This window comes from Nycticebus coucang, chromosome 19 (genome assembly GCF_027406575.1).
Source record: "Nycticebus coucang isolate mNycCou1 chromosome 19, mNycCou1.pri, whole genome shotgun sequence".
Classification (NCBI taxonomy): domain Eukaryota; kingdom Metazoa; phylum Chordata; class Mammalia; order Primates; family Lorisidae; genus Nycticebus; species Nycticebus coucang.
The window spans coordinates 12,495,786-12,519,245 of NC_069798.1; the positions used below are offsets into that span (position 1 = coordinate 12,495,786).

A 23,460-nucleotide genomic window follows, 5' to 3' on the forward strand; every position below is an offset into this window, starting at 1 on the left:
AGGTTGAGATGGATTCGCTTGTTTGGGGTTTTTTTGTACATCCTAGATCTTTACATCAGTACCTATAAATACCCATAATATGACTCTTGGTTTACAAAACCTAAAAATACTTACTATTTGGCCCTTTAGCAAAAAAATTGCTAACCCCTTATCTAGACTAAAATAGGATTGAAATATAAACAAGATAAGACTAATAGACGTGAAATAGACAGTTCAAAGGACTTACCATCTCCAGAGTATATTGGGAGCAAGTGAGTGAGAGACCCGGGAGGGACAGAGGTGGTGGTGAGATTGGATTGTGAGTTAAAAGATTTTGGAGCAGGGATAGCTGAGACTAATCACGCAGTAGAAGGCAGCCAAAGCAGAAGGTTTGAACTGTCAGTGGAGTTGAGTCGAGGAACTGAGAGCCAGAGTGGAGACGGTCAAGTTGCCAGGAGTAGGAATAAAGAAGGACTGACGGCCTGTCATTCACATTGCCAATTTGGGATGGGATAGTTAAAATGATAAATAACAGAATCAAATATTCAGTCCTTAAAGATGATGGAAACCTGACTGGAAGGCTGATCATACTTAATCGCAGGGCTTGTTAAAGAAGAGACAGCAGCATGGAAGGGGTTGCTAGTGAATGAAAGGCTCGTGGGTGTTGCCTGCAGTCGCAGATGGAACTATGCTTCAGGAAGCAGGGCCACTGGGACTTGGGACAGCGAACTGAACAATCACGGGGGCTTTCAGCTGTCTTGCTGGCGATTCATGGAGAAAGAAGTGGCTTCACTTTGTTGCAGTAGTTCTTGAAGACAAGAACCCGCATGAGCTTGGATGTAGACTTCAGCTTTCTTTAAGTGCTCTGTGGACATAATCAGACTTTCCTTCATCACCAGAGGCCATTCTTACCGTAGAAACGGCTAGACAGGAGGGTTGTTGGAGAAGAGCTTCCTCATCAGTGACCTTCAAGTCCTTTCTGATCGACATTCTGTGATCAGTGAAGTAGGATGCAGTTTTCTCTATACGCCCATTGAATTTACAGATGATTCTTCACCTCCATGGCTGTCTTGGACGTTACTGAGTACCACCTCTGTGCAGGCACTTTGTAGAGCTACCCAAAAGAGTGATCGCCTTTGATATTGTGCTGTTTATCCATAAGAACCTTGCCTTTAATCATTATTTCTTTATACGTGGGAAAGTGGCAGTCACACTTTTTTATTTTTTTAATTTAGAGATAGGGTTTTGCTGTGTTGCCCAAGATGGTCTTGACCTCCTGCACACAAGCTTAATGATTTTTTGAGATGAGGTCTCACTGTGTTTCTGGGCTGGTCTCAATCTCCTGGGTGTAAATGGTCCTCTGGCCTCAGTCTTCCAAGTGTCAGGGGCTATAAATGCATGCCATGGTGCCCTGCTTACATTTCTACGTTATTTTATCCTAATGTCAGGATCATAGGCAGAACATTGTTGTCCACCAACATGAATATCTTTGTGGCATAAATGGTCAGGAAATCTAAATGAAGTCTTTGCTGCTCGGGGTGTAGGCTCGTGCAGTAATGCCTCACAGGCAGTGAGCTCTCAACAAATGTTTTGTTCAATTGAATTGAAGTCTTCCATTTCTGTAGTAGCCTAAATTGTTCCTTTTGGCAAAACTTGATTTTAATGTGTTGTTTCTTTGTGTGTGTGCTTGCTTTTTGAGTAGTTGATGGATTTACAGCTGAGTGACAGTAACTTTCGTCGACACATCCTGTTGCAGTATCTCATTTTATTCCAGTATCTCAAGGGGCAAGTCAAATTCAAAAGGTAAGTTAATGTGGGTAGTAAGCGATTTATAAACAGCAGCAGAAAAGGGCTTGTCATATTTATCTTATGTATTGGGTTTGTTATATATATTAGTGTCACTTCCTTAAAGTACTTCTATTGTAGTAGGCATAGCTAATTGGGGGCTTTTAGATATTAGAATATTTGTTTTAAGAAAAAGGCTTTTGGCTCAGCGCCTGTGGCTTAAGTGGCTAAGGCGCCAGCCACATACACCTGAGCTGGCGGGTTTGAATCCAGTCTGGGATTGCCAAACAACTATGACAGCTGCAACCAAAAAATAGCCAGGCGTTGTGGTAGGTGCCTGTAGTCCCAGCTACTTGGGAGGCGGAGGCAGGAGAATCGCTTGAGCCCAGGAGCTGGAGGTTGCTGTGAGCTGTGATGCCACAGCAACAACTTGAGGCTCTGTCTCACAAAAAAACAAAAAAGAAAGAAAAAGTCTTTTAACTGTCAGTGTGAATCTTTTCTGCTGAGCTCCAGGGTCTCCTGGGTGTTCTCGTTTTTATTGGTGGGTGGAGTTCTCCACTCCAGACTTTCATCGTTCCCTTCTCACCTCAGTCAGACCTTCTCCAAAGCTGATTTGCATACTAAGCCAATAACACTTCTCTCGTAAGGTATGGAGCTGTTAGGACATTTGAAGTAAAAGATGCAAAGGAAATCATGAAGCAAATAGGAGTTCCAGTTCTTTGGGATTTCATAAAACCTCGTCACAAGGGGGCGGAACGTTTCCTCTTGCCCTGTCCATAATGAAGTAAAGCCCATCACCACTTGACAATATTTTTGTTAAATATGCAAAGCAATGTGGTATCAGTGGTGTGAATAACATGACTTTACTACTGGCTCAGTTTGAATCCCAGTGTCCTTGCTGCCTTTAGTGTTGTAGCCCTTTTAAATTTGTGATGGGTAGTAGCACGTGGTAAACACTCAAAACACGTTATTCCTTATACTTCTAACTATTTTAGAGGGTGGGTCTAGGTTTGAATACAAGCTTTGTGGCCTTTGGAAAATCATTGACTCACTATGGTTTCTGTTGAATCTGTGTGTGTAGTTACAAGAGTTCAATGAATAATGCATGTAAAGTGCTCAGATCCTAGCACAGGGGAGTCCCTGAGAACTTGGTGGCTATCAAGCACAAGTTCATGGTGAAAGCTCAGTTAATAGTAGCTGTTAACAATGTAGGTTTGCCTACATACAGCCTTTTCTCAGGTTTTGGGTTTTTTCACTGCATTTTTAAAGGAATGCAGCATGCCATTCTGAATGTGCATCATATATAGGAATGCATGGGTCACTACAAAAGTTTTAAGAAAGACTGGGTTGTGGTCTATTATCTTACTTCCAAGAAACATGGTTGGCAGCATCCTTTCTGATTCACCCCTGCAAGTTTCAACTTGCTCAGCTTATTGGTGTGGCTGGGAGGGTTTCATTTGTTTCTGTCTGCACAGATTTTACATTTGTTGATTTTTGTGTATCTTAAAATGTTTACAGTGACACACGTATGACAATATTAATTATCTCGAGATTTTCATCTCACCTTAAACTTATTTTAGGAAATATTTACTGCTGTATAGTTTGAAATCTGATCAAGTAACTGAATGTTTTGTTCTCCCACATACCTTCCTGTCTTCAGTTGTAACCCTCTTATCTTGAGAATGAAGTACAAGAATTTTCTCAGACACTTCTCATTTGTATATACTCTTAACTTGGTAATTTTGGACATTATAGTATGTTACACACCTTGTGTTTCTTATACTTTTAAATTGAATATACATTGTTGTAACTCAAACATGCTTTCATTGCTTTGTTCCCTAGTTCAAACTATGTTTTAACTGACGAACAGTCACTTTGGATTGAAGATACCACAAAATCAGTGTATCAAGTAAGTTCAACATGCAACAAACCCATGATTGAAAAATGGAAATTTAGAATTCTCTTTGTTTCAGCCCCAAATAGGAAAATAAGGATAAAGTTAAGCTCAGGTACAAGACCACAAACACTTCCTTGGTTCTCTGCCTACAAACCACTCCTATGATGCAGAAAGTTGTTGAAAGCTTAGTATATTCTTTCTAATCACAGCTACTATCTGAAAACCCCCCTGATGGAGAAAGATTTTCAAAGATGGTAGAGGTATGTGTCTTATATTCACACAGTCTTGTTAGAAATAAATACAAATTCAGAGGATTCCATTATGTAAATATAATTGTTGTTTTTCTCAGCATATATTAAACACTGAAGAAAACTGGAACTCATGGAAAAATGAAGGCTGCCCAAGTTTTGTGAAAGAAAGGTAAGTTTATATACAACACAAGAAATATAAGAAAGACATTTCAAATATAGTTTGATGTGATTGTATCATTTACGGATGTGTATACCTATATTTTGTGTATAATGGGCTCCCTTGTATAGTGCACACCCATGATTTTAGCCCAAATTTGGGTAGAACACCCCTCAAGATAGTGGCCAGCTCTCGGTGGCAAAGACACATCTGAGGAGGGTTAAGGCTTCCTTGGAGTACATGCAGATTGCACTATCCTCCCACAGCCATGCGCTCTGTGAAGTCTGTTCCTGCCCTCTCTTTCAGGAACCCTTTCCTCTCTACTACATCAGGGGTCACGGCCGAGATGCCCATGTGCATAGCTGGCAGGGCAGGAGCTTCTGAAGCCTCTTGGCCCACAAACAGCTAGGTGGGTCCCTGGGGCCTGTGCACACTGCCTGTGCCCCCTACATGGCTGGGTCTCAGACCTCAGCCTTTGCCCCACACAGCTACAGCCTGACTCACCAGCCCTGCCCCAGGGCTGATGGCAGCTTTCAGTGGAGGCTGCTCAGCCCACAGCCACCAGATCCTGTGTACTCCTGGACTGGAACCTCATATGCCCGCAGGCCCAGGCACAAGGGCACAGTGGTCTGGGAGGTCCATTGGGCTCTCCTGTTCCCAAACCTTACTACCCATATAATGCTCATCCTTATTTTTCTCTCAAAAATTGGGGCAAAAAGTGCACATTGTACACAGCAAACTATGGTATTATACATATTTCATATAAGTGTAAGTTGAGAGCTGGATACGGTGGCTTACATCTATAATTCTAGCACTCTGGGAGGCCAAGGCAGGTGAATTGCTCGAGCTCAGGAGTTCAAGACCAGCCTGAGCAAGAGTGAGATCCCATCTCTACTAAACACGGCTGAGCCTTATAGCGGGAGGCTGAGGCAAGAGAGTCACTTGATCCCAGGAGTTTGAGGTTGCCGTGAGCTATAATGCCCTGGCACTGTACTCAGGGTACAGAATGAGACTGTGTCCCCCCCTAAATATATATATCTAAGTTGAACTCTGTAAGAGTACAACCACTTTGATTACTTCTATTTGTACTTTTTACCTCAAGATTCTCATAAGGTCCCAGAAAAAAATATATTAATTATTTTTAAAAATGCTGTATATCTACTTCTTGTACTTCACCTTGTTAATGTGGCATTTTTAACATATCTGAAGAGTGTTTTATCATAACATGAAGCTTTTGTATTCAGGAAGAAAATAATAACTAAATTTTCTGTTACATTAAACATTTTTCCATTTCTGCTATTTGTAATTCCAAAAATAGCTTATGTTTTGTTCACCGCAGAGCATCAGATACCAAGCCTACAAGAGTCGTACGGAAGAGAACAGCACCAGAGGACTTCCTAGGGAAAGGGCCCAGCAAAAAACTTCTGATGGGAAAGTAGGTGAACTTGTCTTCGTATGTGGGATGTTCCTAGTTACTTTTATATTTTAAAGGTGTTACTGTAAGAACTATCTAGTTTTTTATATACAAATATAATTGAATTTGTGTTTGGCACACACATAGGCACTAAGCAAACACCCTTCAGTCCGCACTGCCCATAATGTAGTTTCATGCAACTCGGTAAACCTTCATTTTGTCTCCAGCTTTAAAAATCATGGCTCTGGGACATGCTGTTTTTCCTATTTCAGAGACAATAGCATTGCTATTTAGATTGAAGTAGCTCACTTCTAGTTGCCATAAGGTACCATAATTCTTAAGTTCTGCTACCATCCAGTGAAATATTGTTTTATATTCTGCTTGAATGTTTATAGAAAAAGCTAATGGTCATGTGATTATCATTCATTATCATGATTAATGATTATGATTATCATATCATTATGATTATTCTCATATAGAAAATGTGTTGAGTACCCAAGATTATGAAGGGTAAAAGTAAAACTCATACTGTCGTCAGCCCCAAATCCGCTGTTTGCATTATATTGTTTTTCTATTTAGGTTTAAGGCACATGAGAATGGTGTTTATAAACAATGTATTTACTTTTGTCTATTTTGTAGTGAGGAGTTAACAAGGCTTTGGAATCTCTGTCCTGACAATATGGAAGCCTGTAAATCAGAGACAAGGCAAGTTGAAAAATTTTCAAATGAAATATTACTTTTCTCAAATATTAAGTAAAATAGAGCCTTCTCTAACCTATCATTAGATTTTAAAAGAATTTAAAAGTTTATTGTGGTTGAACTTTAGGCATAGCAGAATATGGCTTCCCACCATAAAACACCTAGAAATGTGATGAGATAATTTTAAAAATCATAAGAAAATATTTACAAATGAAACTACAAACCAGAAGAGTAAGCCTGTAAATTGATGGGGTTACATGTAGTTGGGGGGCAGTGCAGATGATTCTCAGGGGTATTTTTGTTTGGTTTTTTGTTTTTTTTGTTTTTTGTTGTTGTTGTTTTTGAGACCCAGTCTCACTCTGTTGCCCAGGCTGGAGTGCTGTGTTATCAGCCTAGCTTACAGCAACCACAAACTCCTGGATTCAAGTGATCCTCCTGCCTCAGCCTCCCGAGTAGCTGGGACTATGGGCACCTGCCACTACATCTAGGTAATATTTTCTGTTTTTAGTAGAGATGGGGTGTTGCTCTTGCTCAAGCTAGTCTCAAACTCCTGAGCTCAAGCAATCCTCCCACCTTGGCCCAGAGTGCTAGGATTATAGATAGGTGTGAGCCCCTGCACCTGGCTGATTCTCAGTTTTGAGAACCAAGGAACTTGAGTTTTTATAGTCACAAAAGAACAGAAGGTGAGGTCTTAGGTCTGGATAAATTTGTGAGTAAGCTTCCCTGAATAAAGCTGAAATTGTTTAAGCACAATACCATCTATAAAAGAAGGGGGGCCTGCACTAACACAGGAAATAAGGAAGCTTGTTTATTTCTACTGAGGTGTAGGTGAAAAGGAAAAGTATTCCCTAAGAAATTAAAACAAGTCTGCTCTCATGCAGTCTTGCAGATTAAATTTACACTACCAGCAGTATAAAGGAACCCTCAAGCTAATACAGCGAATGACAAAGTCCCAGGCTGGTGATAAAAATATCTATCTGGAAATCGCACCTTCAACCCAAACTACACAAGTTTCCCTTAGATAAAAATCCAAAGATAATTTTACTGTCCAAACTTAGAAAACATTCAAGGAAACAAATCCACGTAAGAGTCAGCAGATAAGCTACCAAAGTTAGCCACTTTGGATAATAAAATTATCACATAAAATAACTATATTTCAGGAAGTTAAAGGCAAAATAAGGAATTGAAAATTAAAGAAAGGAACATGACACTATCAGAAGAGTCCAGGCAAATTTGAAAAAATAATACTTCTAGAAATGAGAAATATAGTCATTGAAATTATAAAATAGGTTAAGTTAAATAGCAAACTAGATATAGTTAAGGTAATAATGAGTTAATTAATGATTAGGAAATCACCCAAAAACAATACGGAAGGATGAAGAGTTAGAAAATATTCCTTAAGACCAATGGAATGAAGAGGTGCAGTAAACACGTCACGGCAGAAGCCAACAACAGAGAACGGGAATGAGGTGATGGGGATGATGACAGAGGATTGGTACAGATTCTTAGTTCAACAAGCATAGGCCTTAAAGAGGATGAGCAAATAAAGCCGTATCTCTATAAATGAAATTAAAGGCACCAGAGAGGAAAACAGCCCCAAAGGAGCAAAGTGAAACTAACAACCAACATGAAGGACAAGACAGCCATCAGAAATGGTGGGATGAGGGCGGTGCCTATGGCTCAAAGGGTTAGGGTACCGGCCCCATATGCCGGAGGTGGTGGGTTCAAACCCAGCCCTGGCCAAAAACTGTAAAAAAAATAAAGAATCCAGAAATGGTGGGATGAAAGTTTCAAAATGTTGAGTGATAGTATTAAATCAGAATACTATAAGAAGTCAGACAGTGTCGTCATTAGAGTGATTGAGAAATAGTAATTTTCAGACTAAAATGTGAGAAACTATAATTAACAGTCCCCTAGTATAAAAGCTGTCACAGAAGGAAATTGAACCCAGTATAAAGGAGGAAGTTGCAAGAAAGATTGGTAAACATGAAGAATTCCTAAGTCTTATTAAGAATTCACTGTGGGCGAAGCCTGTGGCTCAGTGAGTAGGGCGCCAGCCCCATATACCAAGGGTGGTGGGTTAGAACCCGGCCCCAGCCAAACTATAACAACAACAACAAAAAAGAATTCACTGTATGTGGCCAGACACAGTGGCTCACACCTGTAATCCTAGCACTTGGGAGGCCAAGGTGGGTGGATCCCCTGAGCTCACAGGTTTGAGACCAGCCTGAGCCAGAGCGAAACCCTGTCTGTATCAAATAGCCAGCGCGCTTTGTGGCGGGCACCTGTACTCCCAGCTACTAAGGAGGCTGAGACAAGAGAATCACTTAAGCCCAAGAGTTTGAGGTTGCTGTGAGCTGTAACTCCACAGCACTCTACCGAGGGCGACAAAATGAAACTCTGTCTCTCAAAAAATAAAAAAGAATTCACTATATAAAATAGTATTGACTATTTATGAGGGATTATTTTTAAAGGTAGAACTAACATAATTGCTAAAAGCAACATGTAAGACAGGAAGAGGTGGTGAGAATTAGAGAATGCTGTGGATTAAGGTAGAGATAAAGACTAGCTGGGCTAAAGTCAGGCAGGCTTGTTGAGTATGTCGAAGAAATAGAATACTGATTTTTAAATGAATTGAGGGATAAAAAGGTAAAGGTAGAAAATTCAAGTAAACAAATAGGAGAAGAGAAGACACAGAAGAAGAAACAAGTAACAGCATAAAACAGTACAGTTTAAGTCTATAATAGATGTAAAAGGACTTTTGGCTCAGAGATAGAAATTGGCATTATACGTATGTATTTTAAAAGTTCGTCTATATGTTATTTACAAGAAACACATCTACATTGAAACCAAAAAAATAAAAAATAGGCACAGCTATACCGGGCGTTGTGGCAGGCACCTATAGTCCCAGCTGCTTGGGAGGCTGAGGCAAGAGAATCACTTGAGCCCAGGAGTTGGAGGTTGCTGTGAGCTATGATGCCACAGCACTCTACCCAAGGCGACAGCTTGAGACTCCGTCTCAAAAAAAAATAAACAAAATAGGCATAGATATATTAATATCAGACAGAAAAGTCTTAAAAAGGAAAAGCATCATTAAAAATAAAGGCAATCATTATGTAAAAAGTATCAGAAACATACAGGCATTTTAATAAGCCTTATTTCCTGAGAACGTAGTCTCAGAAATTTGACAGAAGTAAAAACTGACTGATTTTATAGAAGAATTTTGATATTCCTTTCCCAGTATTTAATAAATCTAGGAGGAAAAAAAACTGAAATACATTCACAATTTTGCAAGATAATTACAGGTTTGGTTTTACAGAAACCACAAATGTATGTGAATTATACATGAATAATAAAAACTTATAAAAGTGCTTAAAATTTTTTTAAACACACTTCTGCATAACTCTTGAATCAAAGAAGAAATAATAACAAAAGTTAGAAAACAGATGATAATTAGAAATTAGAAAACATAGAAAGTACTACATGGTGAGACCTTGAGAATCTTAGTAGAACAAAGAAGGGAATTTATATTTATATTTTTAAAAAAAATAAAATATAGGGCTAGGCGCCCATTGCACAGTGGTTATGGCAACAGCCACATACACCGAGGCAGAAGGGTTCGAATCCAGCCCGGGCCAGCTAAACAACAGTGACAACCGCAACAAAAAAAATAGGTGGGCGTTGTGGCGGGTGCCTGTAGTCCCAACTACTTGAGAGGTTGAGGCAAAAGAATCACTTGAGACCAAGAGTTTGAGTTTGCAGTGAGCTGTGACACCACGGCACTCTACCGAGGGCGACAAAGTGAAACTCTGTCTCAAAAAAAAAAAAACAACTACATCGGGCAATTTCATAGCCAAGAGATTCAGTAATTTTAAAGTACTGTAGATATGGGAGGCTGAAGCCAGAGGAGTACAATACCTTGAGCCAAGAGTTCTTTGTTTTTGTTTTTGTTTTTTTGAGACAGTTTCATTATGTCGTCCTCACAGCAACCTCAAACTCTTGGGCGTAAGTGATTCTCTTGCCTAAGCCTCGTGAGTAGCTGGGACTACAGGCGCCCAGCACAACACCTGGCTGTTTTTTGGTTGCAGTTATCATTGTTTAGCTGGTCGGGCCAGGCTCAAACCAGCCAGCCTAGGTGTATGTGGCCAGCGCCCTAGTCACTGAGCTACGGACGCTGAGCCAAACTGAGAGTTTGAGTTTGCTGTAAACTGTGATGCCATGACACTCTACTGAGGGTGACAAAGTAAGACTCTTTAAAAAAGAATTATGGATAAAAATAATTTCCTGGCATTCCTGGTGGTAATCTAAATATTAACAGCCACTATAAAAAATAATTTGGCAATGTAAAAGGTGGTTATACCCTAAGACCCAGCCTCTCCACTCCTAGGAATATCGATATAAAAATAGTGTTTTTAAAACTTCAGGTTGAGAATCATTGGTGGTTTGTGAAGTCTGTGTAATTTCAGCCGCATTTTTTCAGTAAACTTTTGTGAAATATTAGCTTCTATAATGTGCAAATATTTGCATATATGTATCGGGTTACAATAGAAAAAATTTTTTTTTCTGGGTGAAGTGCCATGGCATCATCATCACTCACAGCAACCTCAAACTCTGGGGCTCAAGTGATCCTCCTGCCAAGTAGCTGGGACTATAGGTGCCAGCCACAACACCTGGCTAGTTTTTCAACTTTTCGCTGAGAAGGGATCTTACTCTTGCTCAGGCTGGTCTGGACTCCTGAGCTCAAGCAAGCCACCCGCCTTGGCCTCCCAGAGTGTTGGGATTACAGGCACAAGCCACTGCACCCAGCCAGAAAATGAATTTCTTATTGTGGGTTGCAATGGAAATTTGAAGTCTGTGGTGCCTAAAGAAATTGGTTCACGCTGGTTCGCAGCACAGCTAAAGGGACCCAGGATGGGGAAGAGACGTCACCGGTGGGGCAGGAAGGCTGGGCCTGCAGAAGCCGATGAGCCAGCATGTGGGGCAGCCAGCATGCTGCCCTTGGAGGTGGTCACAGAGGTGGCATCAGAGGACGGGACAGTGGTCACCATCGAGTATGTGCTCGTCGACCCACTGCTCTCTGGACAGCCCCTGCCTGAGGATGAAGACAGTCCTGAGGAAGCCAGAGGCCCCGTGGTGGAGCCGAGCCCACGCTCCAGCTCCATGCTGGCAGTGAAGCACGGGGTGCTGTATGTCTACAGGGGCATGTTTGAGGCAGGACACCACCAGGTCACCCTCAGCGACTTATACTGCCTCGACCTGCACAAGATGGAGGAGTGGAAGGCTTTGGTGGAGATGGACCCAGACATTCAGGAATGGCTAGAGGAGACAGACTCTGGTGAGGACAGCGACCAGGCCGAGATTAGGAAGGAGGACAGCTCGGAGGATAGCAGCGCTGAGGATGGAAGAGCACCTAGCAGCAGCGCCCGGCGAGCAGTTTGCTGACTACCTGCCCAGGACGGAGGCACACCGGGTGAAGCTGGCGTGGGACAGCATGGGGCCCTACGCACAGGAGCAGGAGGTGCTGAGAGCAGCCCAGGCCATGATGAAGGCTTTCTTTGATTCTTATAAGACCCTGCACAAAGCTGTGTAGGGTGTTGAGCGCAGCCAAAGCCCTCAGCTTTGTGGTGTCTAAATAAATCAGACTTGAAAGGAAAAAAATAAAAAGAAAGAAATTGGTTCATCCACAAGGGTACAGGTATAAGAATGTTTATTTCCATTGTGAGAGCAAAAAGTAAGAAAACAGGCTGGGTGCCCGAAGCTCAGTGGTTAGGATGCACTGGGGCTGGTAGGTTTGAATCCAGCCTGGGCCTGCTAAATAAATAAACAAAAAATAGCTGGGCGTTGTGGCAGATGCCTGTAGTCCCAGCTACTTAGGAGGCTGAGGCAAGAGAATCTCTTAAGCCCAAGAGTTTGAGGTTGCCGTGAGCTGTGATGCTACAGCACTCTACCATGGGCAACATAGTGAGACTCTGTCTCAAAACAAAAAAGTAGAAAAACAACCTAAATATCTCTGAATAGGATATGTGTAACTTGTTTCATGTTCATAAAGTGGAATACTATATATATATATATAAAACATTATAAAATAAATGGATGAAAACCACTGTACCACATGGGCATACTTCAGAAAATCAAATTGCACAACGATATAGGCAGGATTCTACTAATATTAATAGAAAGTTTGAGGAGGGTTAAGCACAGTGATTCACATGTGTAATCCTAGCACTCTGGGAGGCCTAGGAGGGAGGATCACTTGAGGTCCAGAGTTTGAGAGCAGTCTGACCCTGTCTCTACTAAAAATAGAAAAAATTAGCCAGGCATCATGGTGGGTACCTGTAGCCCCAGCTACTCAAGAGGCTGAGGCAGGAGGATCACTTGAGCTCAGGAGTTTGAGGTTGCTGTGAGCTGTGACAATGCCAGGGCAGGAGTAACAACCCATCTCCAAAAAAACAAAAGTTTGATAAGTTTCAGAACAATATATTCTTGGGGGCTTTTTTAATTTTGTGGGGAGTTTTTGTTGTTTTTAAGGCACAGGGAATTCTGGATAACCGGTACCTCTAGGGAGAGAGGAGAAAGGAGAATGAATTGAGGAGGAATACACAGGGAGCCTTGGTTGTATTTGTAGTGCTTTTAAAAATCTGAAGCAGGCCACCTCCCCAGGGCCTCCAACTGCATAAACAAACTAGTGGTGGGTGACACATCTGCCACAGCGGGGACTCTTGGACTTACCGTCTGGAGGCAGGCTGGGGAAAGCTGCTGTTTACTCCTGGGCCGGCTCCCAGCTTGCTCTCTGGAGGAAGTTGGGGCTGGATCAGAAATCACAAGGGTGCTTTCTGAAACTTCTAAGATGTTTTGGGGAAAGTTGGAGAGACCGGGGCATTGCAAGAGGTGGTTACACCAGAAACCAGACATTGGCCAGAAGAAGTCTAAGTGTGATGGATGCTGTTTGCTGAAATCTCTTTGTGCAGGGATGGGGGAGAGTAACTGCACCCCCATGAGCTGTGGCTGTGTGGTGCACTGAATACCATGCACCTGCTGGATATTGACACATTTAACAAAATAATATTCTCCTTCACACAACTTTGGACCCTCTAAAAATCCTTAATATCTTATAAAAACAAAAAAATTGTAAAAATCTGAAGCAAACATGGTAAAAGCTTGGGAGGTAAATACAAACACGTTACATTAATCCTGATTGCTTAAAATCTATAATAATTTAAAAACTAGCAAATGGTTCCAAAACATTTGTGATGATAGCTCGGGCTGGGTTTTATTGTGAATTCTGTTTTGTCGTGTGAAGTGAAGAGTGATGATAAACTCACAAGAAACCTCACAAGCCAATAGTGTTTATTGATTAGGGAGCATGTTATTGTTATTAAATGTTAAGTCATGAGATTGAAATTCAAGTTTTCTTTAGAGAGGCCATTTTTCTAGTCGTAATCAAAGATGTCTTCTGATTCGATCCTTGGATCTCATTTCTTTATTTGGCTCTGTGAAACAAATTCAAGAAAGATGCTTATTAAGAACCAACCATGCAGTTAGGCGCCTGTGGCTCAAGCTGCTAAGGCACCAGCCACATACACCTGAGATGGCAGGTTCCAATCCAGCCCGGGCCCGCCAAACAACAATGACAGCTGCACCAAAAAATAGCCGGGCGTTGTGGCGGGCACCTGTAGTCCCAGCTACTTGGAAGGCGGAGGCAGGAGAATCGCTTGAGCCCAGGAGTTGGAGGTTGCTGTGAGCTGTGATGCCACAGCACTCTACCCAGGGCGACAGCATGAGGCTCTGTCAAAAAAAAAAAAAAAAAAGAACCAACCATACGAGTGGGTGGGGCACCAGCCCCATATACCAAGGGTGGCAGGTTCAAACTGCCTGTAGTCCCAGCTACTCGAGAGAATCCCCTAAGGTGGAGGTTGCTGTGAGCTGTGTGATGCTATGGCACTCTACCGAGGGCTCTGTCTCTACAAGAAAAAAAAAAACATAAGAACCAACCATGCTACCATGGTGACAATTAAAATGTAAAAGTTGAACTCTTGAAAAATCTCATTATGGCCTGGTTATTTGTTTTTGTTCAGTTAATTCTAGTTAGAAGAAAAAAGAATGGGCTTGGTGCCTGTAGCACAGTGGTTACAGTGCCAGGCACATACACCAAGGCAGGTTCAAACCCGGCCCAGGCCAGCTAAACAACAATGACAACGGCAACAAAAAACAGCTGGGTGTTGTGGTGGGCACCTGTAGTTCCAGCTACTGCGGAGGCTGAGGCGAGAGAATTGCATAAGCCCAAGAGTTTGAGGTTGCTGTGAGCTATGACTCCATGGCACTGTACCGAGGGCAACATAATGAGACTCTGTCTCAAACACAAAAAAAAAAGGAAGAAAAAAGAATGGCGAAATTGAAATGCTGTGAAATCCCTGGCCGCCTTCTGTGAGTAGGAGCATATTCATACACTGTAATATAGAATGGATATTGCATCGTATACAATATATAGCAAATACATAGTATTACGGAGTTTTAGACTACCTCTTCTTTATTGCCCTTCTTGATTTTAGATTTGTGTGTTTTACCTCCGTAAGAATCTGAGTTGTTAAGTAATCTGTTAACTAAAGTATGGGTATCATTAGAAAGTTTAATTGCTAGCATTTTTCACTAATTATTGTTAAGAACATAACATGATCCTCACTAGTAATTTTATAACACCCAGGGAATACATGCCAACTTTGGAGGAGTTCTTTGAAGAAGCCATTGAACAGGCAGACCCTGAAAACATGGTTGAAAATGAATATAAGTAAGTAATATTTTTTGTGAGCTGATTTTCATTTTCTCCAATACTTTTTCTTAGGAATTTTGTATATATACTAGAAAGCTCATCAAGCGAGCCAGTTAATAATGGTAGTAGTTTCCTCCTAGATGAGTTTATGTTCCAAGTCTATGTTACTACACACCCGATTTCAAGATTATTCCTACTAACAAGCATGACTTGAAATCACCCTTGTTTCAAAACATAAGAAAAAAAAATCCCTCTATTCCACATCTCCCTCCAGCAAGTACCTCTCCTCACTATCTCCTTCAAAGTACACATCTCTACCACCTATTATAACTAGGACTCTCATTGCTTTACCTCCCATTATCTGGTCAGCCCACTCCAGCTGGAGTCTTTTCTCCCCACTGAATCAGCTCTTAGCAAGGTCACCTGTTCTCTTTGCACCCTCTCAGCGGCATTTGCCCGGTGGCCTGCCCTACGGTGCTTTTTCTTGGCAGGTGTGAAGCTCCACCCTCCTGCTGTCTGCCCTTCCCCTCAACACCCCCTCCACTCCGTCTCCAGTGCCTCATTTCTCATCCTCAGCTCTCAAATGCTGGAGTACCTTCAGGACTCAGTGTCAGCTTCTTTATCTGGAACCTTCTGGTGATACCACAGAGTCTCATGGTTTTAAATAGACATTTATAGGGTAGTGATTTAGAGGCAAAGGAACCTCCTGTCAGAACGCATAGGTTCTGATCCCCTGCACCACTTACTGACGAGGACAACTCGGTCCATGTCCCTTTTCTAATCTGTTAAACAGTTACAGTACCTATCCCACAGGCTACCCTGAGGATTAAATAAGATGACTGACTTTGAACCATGGATGGCACATAGGTAGCTCAATAATCCTGACTAGTGTGACTAGAATTGTTAGTTTCTGTGACCTCTTACCTGGTCTATAACTGTGGTCAGTGCTCCTATGTTAGCCAGTGATCTTTATGCGTAAGTCTAGTCTCCTGCTGTGAACTTCACAGCGAGGGCCTCCTCGGTGGAGCTCACGTCCACCTCCCGCCATGCCTCCTCTTTGCTCATTTTCTCTGCTTTAAACACGTGGGCCATTTCTCTTCACCTAAAAGGTCTTTCGTTTCCGGACCTTTGTGTTTACTGTTTACTCCATGAACCACTTTCCACCGAGGTCTTCCTGTGATTGCTCTCTTACTTCAGTCCCCTGGCCAGCATGCCCCTCCTGCCCCCAGCCCCCAGCCCAAGCCCTTCTCTGTTCTGGGTGCAGTTCCTAAACTGGTCTCACACATAGCTGTGTGTCAGGTGCTGTCTGCGTACTTACTTTACACCACTTTATAGTTCAGGAAACTCAGACACAGAGGGTACATAATTTACTGACATCCCAGCTGCTAGTGAAGGCAGAGCTAGGAAAATAATTCTGGCTCGAGAGGCTGCACATCTGTGTGTCACCACAACCCAGGCGTCTGGCTCAAAAGTGTTGAACGTACATTATTGTTACATAGGACTAGGTGGATTTTTCTTAAAGTGACAGTTCTCTAGGATTGGTTTAAGACCTTGAATGGTATGGATCCATGGAGAGTAAGAAAATAAACTGATGGGTAATTTTGAAAATGGTTAAAAGAATCAAATTATTTCAGAGATCTGTCAGAGAAGATGGCTCTTAATTGTTTAGGCAAAACCTCATAGCAAGCCTTCACTTGGGGTGAGTCCTCAGTGTCTGGGGGCAGTTTGGTTAAGTTTTCAGTGGTACCAGGACATCCCAAGCTGATTTAGGCCCATTTACAGGAGATGACTGCCTGGCCTGGTGGCTCACGCATATAATCCTAGCACTCTGGGAGGCCAAGGTGATAGGATCACATGAGGTCAGGAGTTCTAGACTAGCCTGAGCAAAGTGAGACCCCATATCTCCTAAAAATAGAACAATTAGGCATGGTAGCACACACCTCTTGTCTTAGCTATTTGGGAGTCTGCGATAGGAAGATTACTTAAGCATAGGAGTGTAAGGTGGTTGTGAGTAGGGCGCCAGCCCCATATACCAAGGGTAGTAGGTTCGAACCTGGCCCTGGCCAAATTGCATCAACAACAACAAAAAAATAGCCAAGCGTTGTGTCAGGTGCCTGTATTCCCAGGTACTCGGAGGCTGAGGCAAGAGAATTGCCTAAGCCCAGGAGTTGGAGGTTGCTGTGAGCAGTGTGATGCCACAGTACTCTACCAAGGGCGACAAAGTGAGACTGTCTCTAAAAAAAAATAAAACAACCAAATAAACTAGATAGCTAATCGGTGAATTAAGGGGGTAGGAGAGACTCCCAAACACTAAGAAATGGAGTTTAACATGTGTGAAGATTCTTCAAAAGCATTACCTGTTTCTGGAGTATCATCTTCAGAGTTTCTCTGAGGTTTCTACTTCTTACCCTATTACAGCCTGTCACTTCTGTGCTTCATTAGGCTCCAGTTCATGGAGTCTGTTCCTGACATCACTGCTTCCTGTAGTGGCTACTAGATGTTTCTTGTTTAGTATTTGAGCCATTTTTATTCATTGAGGTTGGTATTAAGTGAATTAGAGTTATATAAAATTGAAACACAAACATTCATTAACATGATCAAAAGTCAATGTTTAATTTATAAAATATTCTGAAACTCACATCTGCAGATGACATTACAAGTATAGATATCAACTCACTGAACACAAGCATCTATTATGAGTTTATTTTTTTCCAAATAGATGGATGATTCCTGTTGTATAAATACAGCCTCTAGCCAGTACTGGACATACAAACTCATTGACTTGTTAAAATTAAATGAATGTAAACTTTTAAAATGTTTGCTGCACATGAGCCTACCTCTCCAGCCTGTTGGCTTCTGTGATTAGTTACGTGGTCACTCTGATGTATGATTTGTAAGTGGGCTACACACATATTTAGGAATAGGATTAGAATGAAAAGAATCATATTTTACCTCAAGTATAGAATTTCACATGGCAGAATTATAGTAAGAAGAAACATAACATAGTTTTCTAGTTCTGTAAGAATGCCATCTCTCTTTATAGGGCTGTGAACAATTCAAATTATGGTTGGAGAGCCCTGAGGCTTTTAGCACGGAGAAGCCCTCACTTCTTCCAGCCAACTAATCAGCAGTTTAAAAGTTTGCCAGAGTATCTTGAAAACATGGTAATAAAGCTAGCCAAGGAATTACCAGTAAGTAATACAGATTATTTTCATATCTTTCAGTTAACAATGTCTTTAAAATTACTATCATTATTTGAGCAAAGAGCTAAATTTAGAGTTTAACATGCAAAAAAGTGATCCACAAATTCCCATGTTTTAGAGGGAAAAATACATTTGTACACATAATTTAGTAAGTAACAATTTTCTATACAGCACATAATTTAACGCAAACAGGACTTCGTGTAAATTATTATCCAAACTCAGACATGACTTTTCCCTGCTTGCCATTGCATTATTACTGTCCTTATGAAAGACAGGATCTCTGATAGCAGTAGGAAACTTGGCCTTTCTACCCTGTTCTCTTTCCCAGCACCATTTTCTAAAATGGTATTGCTACAATAATGTGTGCCTGAAAATCTGGTATTACTCAGAAATTTTTAATGACACTGTTGCTCCTTGTGCTGTCTTTGTTAGCTGTTTGCAAATGTGCTTTCTCCCCACCTCCCTACCTGTCAGGTTGAGGGCTTCCCCTGCCCCTCCTGCAGATTAAGGCTGGCCCTTAGGACCCTTACCAGGCATTTAATGTTGCTGATAAAGGTCTGGAGTCCTGTACTCAGAATTTCACAGCCACTCGTATCTAAACAAAAAAATCTCCAGCTGTCTTACTTCAGAGGTTGGCATTCTGAGAAATGAGAAAAACATTCTCTTTTCTCATTTTTAGCCTCCTTCTGAAGAAATAAAAACAGGTGAGGATGAAGATGAGGAAGACAATGATGCTTTACTGAAAGAACATGAAAGTAAGAATTGAATTTTTACCTATTTTACAAAGTTGGAAAAGATTGGGGTTCTTTATTGAGAAGTACATTATTTAATTTGGTCTACTTCTCAGCTACCATTTTATCTCAGCTCTGTTACACTGCATAAAAACTGTAAAAATATTGCATAAAATGCAATAATGGTACTTTAAAAAGGAAGATACATTTGAAGGTGACCAGTACCTCTGTTAACTTATTGGGGATTATAGAGGGAGTGGTTTGATTTGGGGGAATGTCTTCATAATTGTAATAGAGGTAACAACTGTATTACAGCTTTGATCATGATTGTAAGAGCAGTAGTCAACTTATGGAGACTGTAAAAAAGAATTATCTCCCTTTAAAATAAAGCTTATGAAAGTGATTAATAATCCGCTGGCCCACAGCATTCCAGGTCTGCTATATACTTGTGTGTGAAGTATAAGGACACATGCAATCATAACTTATTGTTTTCCAGGTCCTGATGTTCGGCGAGACAAACCTGTAACAGGGGAACAGATAGAAGTTTTTGCCAACAAGCTTGGTGAACATTGGAAGATTCTGGCTCCCTATTTGGAAATGAAAGACTCAGAAATTAGGCAGATTGAGTGTGATAGTGAAGACATGAAGATGAGAGCTAAGCAGCTCCTAGTTGCCTGGCAAGATCAAGAAGGAGTACATGCAACACCCGAGAATCTGATCAGTGCACTGAATAAGTCTGGACTAAATGACCTTGCAGAAAGTCTAACTAATGACAATGAGACAAATAGTTAGCTTCTTTCTTTCTTTTTTTTTTATTAAAACTGTGATAAGATTTTGTTACCAAGCAGCATTTGATAAGAGGTCCACTGGTTTTGGTAAACAATAAACATTTTTATAACAGTTATTGTACAATTGACTTGTGCTCCAAGAACAACAGAACACATATTGGCTCAAGCCAGAGTTTGGGGAAGATGAGAGGTATGGGAAAATGGCCTATAATGAAGTGACCTCAAGATCACAAATATTTTTTATTAAATAAATTAAATGTAATTAGAATGAAGTTAAAGTAAGCAATATTAAGGGATGTTAATTTTCTATACCAAATTACTTTCCTGCATGCTGTTAATAGTTACCAGAATAACACTTTCTGAGACCACAAGTGCTATTCTTTTTCAGCTTTAAAGCAGAGGATCGGCAGATGATGGTCTGCTTGCCAGGGTTTTGTGATTCAAATTTTATTGGCCCCTCCCAGCTCTGCTCACTCCTGCTGTCTCTGGCTCCAGATGTACTAAAACACCAAAGCTAAGTAGTCACAACAGATACTTTATAGCCTACAAAGCCTAAAAGAGAAGTTGCTTGGCCCACTGCTGCAGAAATGTTTGCCGACCCCCAACTTTAAAAGAAAACCTCATTCTTCTATCTAGCCTTACAAAATTTATTGACCTCTCAAGACTTCCAATTACCTCAGGGATTACTGTGAAGTTCAAATGTGTGTGAAAGCACCCTAGACACAGCAAGGCTCTATAGAGTAGTGGCTAAAGAGAACACCATCTACTTTTCCTGTTCTCACATGAGCATTTCCCTTTAGGACTCTTAGATAATCATTGTTTTTAATCCTGAACAAGGGCTACTGAGTGTGTATTACGGTATAAATGTTCTTGCTTGGGCCTAACTTCACTAATTAGTCAAGCTGTGGACGTAGCACAGCTCTAATGTTAAAATGGCCTCAGTGTTAGTGGCACAGCATATAAGGCACATTCTGGAACCAAGACATTTTTTGGCCTACTCTCCCTTCTCAATACCTTACACGCAAGGCTGAAGTCCTACTAAGTTTAAAACAACACTGGCATAAATCCCATTTCTACTTAAAAAATCTCTTTGGAATAATATTTTTAGACCAAATAAGATGAAATCAAGTTTTTTATAATGACAAGGAATTACAATTTTTAAAATTCTAATACATTCCATACAAGGCTCCAGCAAATCAGAAAATTCTAATTTCTAAATTCATGTCCTCATAAAATTGCTCTAACCAAATGAGACAGTTAATAAAGAATTTGCAAAGTGGCATACAAACATAAAGGAATCACTACACTTCTTCCCCACTGTAGCCTGCATACCCCCACCCAACAGTGCTGACTGCCAACTAAGTTAGATGAGGAAGATATTTACAAAGAAGTTTCCCTGAAATGCTAATTTTCTCTCGCCTAGTGTTCTCAGATTACATCATATTAGATTTGAGAGGAAAATGGCCATTATTCTCTAGGAATCTAATAGTCACCAGTGTTACACTCTGCAGAGCATTAAAGCAACCTAAGCAAAGATGAGATGTCATGATAATCCCCAAACTTTATTTCTATGAATAACGCAAAGAAAATCAAACAAGCTAAAATCCATTCTTTATCCTTTCACTAGCAATCTCTGAAACAAAGATAATTAGAATGTATTAAAATGTAAGAAACCTCTATCATATTTAAATATCTCATACACTTGGTGTTTTTCACAATTACTTTAAAATCACTAATGTTAAATTTCGAAATGGACGTTAAGATTTTGAGAATTAGGAAAAACAACTAAGCCAAGGAATGAATCTTGAGATAACATCACTGCATTCAGCAAAGTCTACTAATTTTACAACTTTGTATTTCATTTTAAACATAATACGGGCAGGCAAAGATGGTATTTTTCAATCAATGGTTAACAGCACAGTAATATCGACCATTTGCAGAAATTATGTAGTATTAAACATATCTGAATCTTCAGCCAAACTCCAACACTCAAAAAACAAAAGACTTGAGGTCAAAAGCTATTAATCCCTCTTTTTTTTATTAAATATCCTCATTTTCTAAAAATAAACACCCAGAGCTTGTCAACATTTTTTTAAGATTACTACAAAACCATTCTGAAGTTAAATGTACAGCCCCTAGTACATCAGAGAGACAATAATAAATGTATAATCAATGTGCTATGCTATTATTGACCACTATTTTAAAGTCATGAAAAGCCAGCAACAGTAAGGCTGGACAAATACTTGATTGTGCCCATGTCTCCATGGGACGGACAGCAGCACTGAGTAACACAACGAGAGGAACACTTCCTTTTCCACCTTCCTGGAAAAATTTTTATTAGATAAGGCAAAGGATGGACAGCTACTGAATGGTGGTGTGAACCATGCGAGAACAACAAATAGGTAATAGGTGTGCAATAAACATCCAATTGCTGAACCTTGGACTGAAAAGTGAGAAAATTTATCACAGAAGGTAATGGTTGAAAGGCATTTCAATTCATTTTTTTAAATTAATGCAATAAACTTAGAAAATGTCTTCTTGTCACCTTTATACAAGGCAGCAATCCAAAGACAGTTTTCTTTTATGTCATTTTCTAGGTGAAGTGGTCTACTTCTGCCCTCTTGTTCCATATGAGGGGAAAAATAAAACCACCTAAAATGTCATTCTTTAAACTTCTGGATTACCAAAATGATCAACAAATAGTATTTATTTCACACCTAAGCATAAATAGTTACAATGAAGATTACTGTTCACTTTCCTCTTCCATTATTTCAACTCTGCGAGGCCCATACAGTAGAACATAAGCTATGTGCCAGTCTCCACCACCAGAGAGCCGCAAGATATCTTCCGGTGTTACAATGCTGACCTTATCATCATCAAACTTAATCCATTCATCTAAATAACAAGAAGAAAAAATTAATATTATACATGACTCTCTTCAGAGTTCTACTGCAGAACAGGTCCTGAGTGGTTTCCCCCCCGGCAGCACTCTCTGCCTACACCGTGGCTCAGGCTCCAGACTGCTGCAGGGTCTTGAGGTTACAACTATTTCAATAACACTATCTAAAACATTATTTTCCTTTTCTACCTTCTTTCTCTTGAGAGGACTTTTGAAATTTTCCAGAGGCTACGTAAAGTGTGATAATATAATAGACTAAATGCAGAAACTGATAGAAGAATCCAGCTGTCTTTTAGCGGGGAGCCGGGGGAAAGAAACATTATGTATAAAAATGTAAATAACCATTCCTTGTTTTGGAAAATGCCAATTTAAAAATGTTATTTACATTAATATGCAACGTGTTCATTAATGTCATTTTTAAATTCATTAATTTGCTGGGCACGGTGGCTCACACGTGTAATTGTAGCATGCTGGGAGCCTGAGGTGGGTGGATTGCCTGAGCTCACAGGTTTAAGACCAGCCTGAGCCAGAGTAAGACTTCATCTCTAAAAATAGCCGGGCATTGTGGCAGGTGCCTGTAGTCCCAGCTACTTGGGAGACTGAGGCAATAGAATCACTTAAAAGCCCAAGAGTTTGAGGTTGCTGTGAGCTGTGATGCCATAGCACTCTACCAAGGGTGACAAAATGAGACTCTGTCTCAAAAAAATAATTAATTTTTTAAATTTCTCAGTTTGGATTTCTAATTAGTAAGTAAGAGATATAAGCTGGGGGCTACTTTCACAGAGCTCTATGAGGCTGCTGTTGTGCGGAGGAAGATGGACAGACTGTAAGCAGTGAAGGCGAACATTTGGGGTACGCTGCTGTGTGAAGAAGCTGCTGCTGTCATGTCA

The 23,460-nt window shown here is 40.7% G+C and overlaps 2 protein-coding genes across 6 annotated transcripts in view; one reads left to right on the forward strand and one right to left on the reverse strand.

Moving 5' to 3' along the window:
• The window catches only part of THOC1 (THO complex subunit 1), a 74,970-nt gene extending 55,187 nt beyond the window's left edge, over window positions 1–19,783 (forward strand). The window contains exons 12-21 of the mRNA XM_053571402.1: window positions 1,682–1,782; window positions 3,607–3,673; window positions 3,871–3,921; window positions 4,011–4,081; window positions 5,409–5,504; window positions 6,123–6,188; window positions 14,884–14,967; window positions 17,993–18,140; window positions 18,832–18,907; window positions 19,380–19,783. Coding sequence (XP_053427377.1) covers window positions 1,682–1,782; window positions 3,607–3,673; window positions 3,871–3,921; window positions 4,011–4,081; window positions 5,409–5,504; window positions 6,123–6,188; window positions 14,884–14,967; window positions 17,993–18,140; window positions 18,832–18,907; window positions 19,380–19,675 — 1,056 coding nt within the window. The 3' untranslated portion in view covers window positions 19,676–19,783. The remainder of the gene's footprint in view (window positions 1–1,681; window positions 1,783–3,606; window positions 3,674–3,870; window positions 3,922–4,010; window positions 4,082–5,408; window positions 5,505–6,122; window positions 6,189–14,883; window positions 14,968–17,992; window positions 18,141–18,831; window positions 18,908–19,379) is intronic.
• Window positions 19,784–20,530: 747 nt separating this feature from the next.
• USP14 (ubiquitin specific peptidase 14) overlaps window positions 20,531–23,460 on the reverse strand; it is a 65,057-nt gene continuing 62,127 nt past the window's right edge. For all 5 annotated transcript variants that reach the window (XM_053571394.1, XM_053571393.1, XM_053571392.1 and 2 more), the window contains one exon: window positions 20,531–22,566. In XM_053571394.1, the coding sequence (XP_053427369.1) occupies window positions 22,415–22,566 (152 nt within the window). In that variant the 3' untranslated portion in view covers window positions 20,531–22,414. The remainder of the gene's footprint in view (window positions 22,567–23,460) is intronic.